At 42.5% G+C, this 6,211-nt stretch overlaps 1 protein-coding gene across 4 annotated transcripts in view; it reads right to left on the bottom strand.

Moving 5' to 3' along the window:
- Positions 1–6,211, bottom strand: part of LOC112674728 (cytohesin 1 interacting protein) — a 73,118-nt gene that overhangs the window by 20,521 nt on the left and 46,386 nt on the right. For 3 of the 4 annotated variants that reach the window (XM_035697560.2, XM_035697553.2, XM_025471148.3), the window contains 2 exons: positions 3,984–4,033; positions 3,701–3,755 (listed from right to left, as the gene is read on the bottom strand). In XM_035697560.2, coding sequence (XP_035553453.1) covers positions 3,701–3,755; positions 3,984–4,033 — 105 coding nt within the window. Of the gene's footprint in view, positions 1–3,700; positions 3,756–3,983; positions 4,034–5,144; positions 5,425–6,211 lie in introns of those variants that run through there. The other variant, XM_035697545.2, reaches the window with a different exon arrangement.

Raw genomic sequence — 6,211 nt, forward strand, 5'->3', positions numbered from 1 at the left:
GGCTGGGGTCGTGATCCTGGAGTCCCGGGATTCAGCCCCATGGGCTCCCTCCTCAGCGGGGAGTCTGCTTCTCCCTCTCCCTCTGCTCCTGGTCCCCACACCCCCACTGGTGCTCTCTCTCAAAGAAAAAAGAATCTTGGCTTGAGACAAAGTAGGATAAGACTGGCTCGCTCAAGATTTTGAATGTTCAAGCCCAAGAGATCACCTGATGCTGTCATTATTTGGTATCTGTTAAGAAAAATCAGGTTTCTTATTTCCCAATAGGATAAAACAAAAGCAAATAAAAAAATCTCTGTGTAGTTCTCCCAAGCTAAAGTACTCATTACAGGAGCATATGGAACAGTACATATCCAGGGAGGGAGATATGCCAACAATAATTATTTTAAATCAGAGCTCTGCAAATAATGACAATCTGCCCTGCATTTTTTCAAAAGTACTATAATTGACGCGATTACCTTCTTGTCTAAGTGGTCTCGTATGCCTGCCCTGAATACTCACCGGTTCGTTAGTTCGCCAACCAAATTAGAAAAAGTTATGCTTCGTCTCTTGCCTCAGTTTGGCAAAAGCAGTTTGGTTTCTTTCTGTTTTTATTTTTGTTTCAACTTGTACCACTGAATACTGCACAAATATTGCTAGATACAGTGGCCCGATGACCTATACCAAACATATTTCCTTTTTCACTCGTTTAAGTTATGAAGCCTATTCTATTTAGAACCAAAATCAGTATCCAAGTTAAGTAATCTGATTCCTAAAATTAAGCCACATTACAGTACTGCTTCCTCATGGAGAAATTAAGGTCTGATGTTCATTCCTTATTTTATAGACCCACAGGCTCCAGAACCAGAAGTCAATCGCATGCAAGTAACTGCCAGAAGCTTGACTTGGTTAACATCTAAGGAGTTGCTATTCACTCTGCAAGGCATTTAGAATCCCCATATCATAAAGGTAGAAGAGACCTTCTAAAGATCATTTAATATACTTCCCATCTATGACAGAGACCTCTTTAATGGCTTTTCTGCCAGAAGTCTTCCTAGGGCCTGGACCCTTCCAGGAATGGAAAGGTGATCTAGATCTGGTACAGGAACCAAGGCTCTAACAGTCACTCCTTCGGGAAACCACTCCTCTAACAGTTTGAATTATTAGCAGTGAGCGTCTACCCCTCCAGGTCCAGTGACCAAGGGACTACAGTGAGAGAGAAACGTGCTGATTTCACAGCGGGCATATATATCTGCAACCAGGGTAAAATGTGCGGCTTGGCGACAGAGAGAAAAACAGAGGCCCCAAAGTTATGAACAGAAATAGTCAAATACGTCTTTCTCTTTCACCAGAACTTCTTGGTCCCATTTTTAGAAGCCAATGACAGAACAATCCACTGCATTTCTTAGAGATACAAAAGTCACGTTGCCCTCTCTCATGTCCAATGGCCTTCATGCTAACACCTGCCACTGGCTGATCTATGGTACCAGGCATGTTACTAAGTACTTTACAAGATGTGTTATTTCATTTGAAACTCCTAAAAACCCCACAAGGCAGCGTTGAGAGAACAGGAACTTGTTTCTATGAATCTAACATTTGTGCCGCTACCGTACCCCCACGATTCTCACTAGCAGTATAAAACTAGCACCCATGGAAATTCAGAGGAGGTGGACTTAGCTTCTTTTCCAACATGCTAGAAGACCAGGACCCAAATACGTGTGACCGACGGGCACACAATCGGGGTACATGAGGCTCTATCCGGTCTTCTAAGAGTTCTCAGGGCATTTCCCCTATTTGATGACTCCCGCAAATCTTAGAAGTGCTAAAGAATGGATTATGGTGTGGAGCTGGCAGTGAAAGTGTACACCAAATAGAAATTGGGGGATCCCTGGGTGGCGCAGCGGTTTGGCGCCTGCCTTTGGCCCAGGGTGCGATCCCGGAGACCCGGGATCGAATCCCACATCGGGCTCCCGGTGCATGGAGCCTGCTTCTCCCTCTGCCTGTGTCTCTGCCTCTCTCTCTCTCTCTCTCTCTGTGACTATCATAAATAAATAAAAATTAAAAAAAAAAAAAAACAAATAGAAATTGGCAGAGGAGTGGGTTCCTGCTTTTCTGGAACACGCTGCAGTTCAGAAATGAAATCATGAGCTCATGTTCATCTACCAGGGATCAAGGGGCTGGAGCTTGTAGTCCACTAATGGAAGTTTTGACTCTCGCTCCCTTGTAGAGTCGGCATCCGCGCTGTGGGGGAGAAACATGGGGAAACAGTGGCATATATCATAGAAGAGTGAGAAAAATAATCCCCATTTGTTACATTACATAGGATCAGGGAGTAGTCATTGATCCTGTTTCCAGCAGCAACTGTTTCAAATCCTGCATTTAATTCTCATTTATTTATTTTTTAAAGATTTTGTTTATTTATTCATGAGAGACACAGGCAGAGGGAGAAGCAGGCTCCATGTAGGGAACCCAACGTGGGACTCGATCCCAGGACCCCGGGATCATGCCCTGGGCTGAAGGCAGGTACTCAACCGCTGAGCCACCAGGGCTGCCCAATTCTCATTAAAAAGGAAGCAGTCACAAAAAAGCATAGACTGTCCACGTCAGAAAGGGAGTGGTTCATGCGGATGAGGAATAAGTGAGAGTACGCTGCTTGTAAAACCTGAGAGAAAAATTATAGATTTCATCAAATTTAAAAATAGAATAGCTCAGAAAGTGGAAAGCATCTTTCCTCCTCCTGGAGCCCTCTCCCTATTCATTATCGCTAGAGTTCCACTTTGCTTCCTTATTCAGAAAGCATGTTTTACTCGGCAGTTTCCTGTTCCTAAGGTTCAAATACACACTGACTTTCCCATTTGGGGGTTGGTATTCAGCCACCAGAGTTTTCTGAAAGCAGCACCAAGGCTAAGACCTAGAGGCTGATGTGCAGTGCAAGAGCATGATAATGCAAAAGAAATTTCAAATAATAATTATAAGGTGTTGTCATTAAGAAAAAAGCCAAGAGGCACCTGGGTGGCTCAGTTGGTTAAGCCTTTGACTCTTGGTTTCAGCTCAGGTCGTGATCTCAGGGTCATGAGATCAAGCCCCGCATGGGCTCCATGCTCAGCATGGAGTGTGCTTGGGATCCTCTCTCCCTCTCCCTCTGCCCTTCCCCCTGCTCATGCACACGAACACTCTCACTCTCTCTCAAAATAAATAAATCTTTAAAAGAAAAAGAAACAGGTCCCAATTCCTTCATTATATCTGAGACACAATCATTAGTATTTAAAAATGTAACAGGAGTTATATATGAATACATGTAGCCTCATACACACAACTCTACACTCTTTCAAGTATTTCTTGAATAACAAAGTACAGATTTAAAACCTGATATATGGTATAAAAGTGATTATCCAAAACACATCTGAAATGCAGATATATAAAAATGCACACCTGTAGAGAGTGTTTCACTCTAAGTACTTCTAATCAGTCTCAGACTTAGAGGAAAACTAAAGCAATAAGAACAAGGAGCTGAGCATGTCTCGGGAGTTTTATTTTATCTGCTTCAATGTTTTCTTTGCCTGATGGTACCTAGCGTGCTGAAAAACTACCTCAAACCACAGCATATTGAAGAAAAGTCACAGTGTTCATCACTCTCTAATCCTGACTTCATTCTTCCTTTGCAAATATAACTACCAGCACCACTTTTCTTCATTAAAAGTCTGGAAAATTGAAAACTGCCCACCTGAATTTCAAATCCAAATGTCCCATTATCTTGCTTTTCCACGGTAATGAGCTTTCTGTAATAAAAAATTAAAAATATGCATGAAGATCAAATAATCACACTTGGCACATTCTTATCACGAAATAACTGTCACAATTACAGATAGCTGACATTCGTGCAAACTGTAGTATGTAAGACTGTGTGTGCATGCGTGTACATGCGTGCACACCCAGTACCACAGTCTAAAGAGCTGTGGTCCTAAATGCCTTGGTGAGAGACCAAAAAAATACATGAATCTCTTTACCTTTGAGACCAGGAAAAGTCACCTAAAGAACTTGATCTCGTCAAAGCAAGCTGAAAAATATAACAAGCACACAGTTATTACAAGGTCCCAATACACATCTATAAAATGTTCTAAATCACAAAGGACTTTGTTCTTTATCACCCTTCTTTGGCCCAGCTCTGGGAAATTGTTACGTAAAGGAAGTCATTTCCATTATCTATTGGTAGCGAAGGAGAGCCAGAGCCAGAAAAGGCAACATTCAAGCATTAAAAGGCTACAAGAGGCTCAGATAATGAGACACCATGGCAAAAGAGTTCCCATAATGTGGCAAAACCCCAAAGCTTCCCAAGAGAACCTCATATCTAATCTGTAGTTAAAATAGCCCCTGAAAGATTAACCATAGCAAGTTATAATCACACGGAAATCCAAAGAAAACACCACCCATAGAATGGCATATAAAACTCCAATACTTGATAGTTTTTTGACATACTGATAAAATGACTGTATTTATTATTAATAATTCAATATGTTACTGTTTTTAGCAAGATAAACTAATCTGTAAAGAACCAACTCCTATTCAGGAACACCATTCAGGTGAAACCAGAGACTCAAAACCTCAGTTCTGTTTTATGATTTACTTTTACAATAATTTTGGAAAAGTGCAATGAGATTTCCAGCCAAGAAAGGAAAGGAATTACAGAATGGTATAAACAGTGTGAATTGTCACCCTCACTCCCATGCATGCTTTGGAAAGAGATCATATAAACATAAACTTCCAGGATACATTCTACCCTTGTGAGTAGAAAAAATAAACAAAAGGCGGCACCTCGTTTTTCAGATAATTGCTGTGAGTTTTGGTGTGTTTTCATTTTATTCATTTAGGAATTGACACATGTTAACTGGCTCTCTCTCAAGTCTTGGTCTGGGGACCCAAAATGTCAGCTTATGGTTCTAGCTAACCCATGGGGTTTCACTGTCAACCTGGTATGCTTGTCATCTTTCAGTGAATACATAAAAAAATGTCAGGGCATCGACACATAGTCCAAACAAACACAAACAAGACAAACAGAGAATGAAAATCAGGAGAAAAACATGTAAAAGAAATGAATGCACCAACAAAAGCCTCATTAAGGCATTTGTTAGGAGAGAAGCCTATTACCACTGTTAATGAATTTGAATTACCGAGTACCAAATGGCAGCGTTCTCACAAACTTCCTGGAATGGCTCCGTGTTCAGAATTCGGCTATTGATCACTAACGCCACAGTAAAGAAGAGCTGATCTTCTCTCATGGATTTGATGTAAATTAACTACATTTTGCAATTGCTTGTCTTTTCAGTTCTGGACCTCACATCATTTATATCACCCTGAAAACTGCAACAGGAAGGCTCAGAACAAAAGAGTCTCTAGATTCGTGAAAAAAGTATTTTCAATTTGCTTTTTTTAAAAAAAAGATCTTATTTATTCATGAAAGACACACACACACATTGGCAGAGACAGAGGCAGAGGGAGAAGCAGGCTCCATGCAGGGGAGCCCCACGCGGGACTCGATCCCGGGACCCAAGGATCATGAACCGAGCAGAAGGCAGACGCTCAACCGCTGAGCCACCCAAGGGCCCCTTTTTTTTAATTTGCAAGGACTGACCGTAGAAGGCCTACTGTGATGGTTTATTTCAGCCTGATTTGTCCTACCTACTGCACAAGCATGGGGACCACTGAGCTATGTGATGGGGCCACCTTCTTACGGAGGGGACAGCAAACGACATTCCCAAGCGTTCTCCTCTCTCCCCTATGCTATACTCACATGGTCTTCGTCTATGTTCATTATTTGCATCTCCCTGGCTTTTACCCTTATTTCCGATTTTAAAGTACTTCGGGAGGTCAAATCTACTTATATTACTTATACTTTTTAAAAAACGTTCCTCTTGCTATCAATATTCATCACCTTATTCAGTATATTCATACTTGTGAGACGTGGATGCAGGTTCATACAAAGGGAGGCTGGGCCAAATACCTCCCCTCCGTCCATAATTACAGTATCCCTTGGGCCTCCTGGGGAATGTTCTCGTTTTCCTCTCTACCCCAGGGCCTAGTGCTGGGCCTGGAATAGGGCGGAATGTTACAAATGGCTGGACAGGGCAGCCCGGGTGGCCCAGCGGTTTAGCGCCACCTCCGGCCCAGGGCGTGACCCCGGGGTCCCGGATCGAGTCCCGCGTCGGGCTCCCCGCGTGGAGCCTGCTTCTCCCTCTGC

Source organism: Canis lupus, chromosome 36, assembly GCF_003254725.2.
Source record: "Canis lupus dingo isolate Sandy chromosome 36, ASM325472v2, whole genome shotgun sequence".
NCBI lineage: Eukaryota > Metazoa > Chordata > Mammalia > Carnivora > Canidae > Canis > Canis lupus.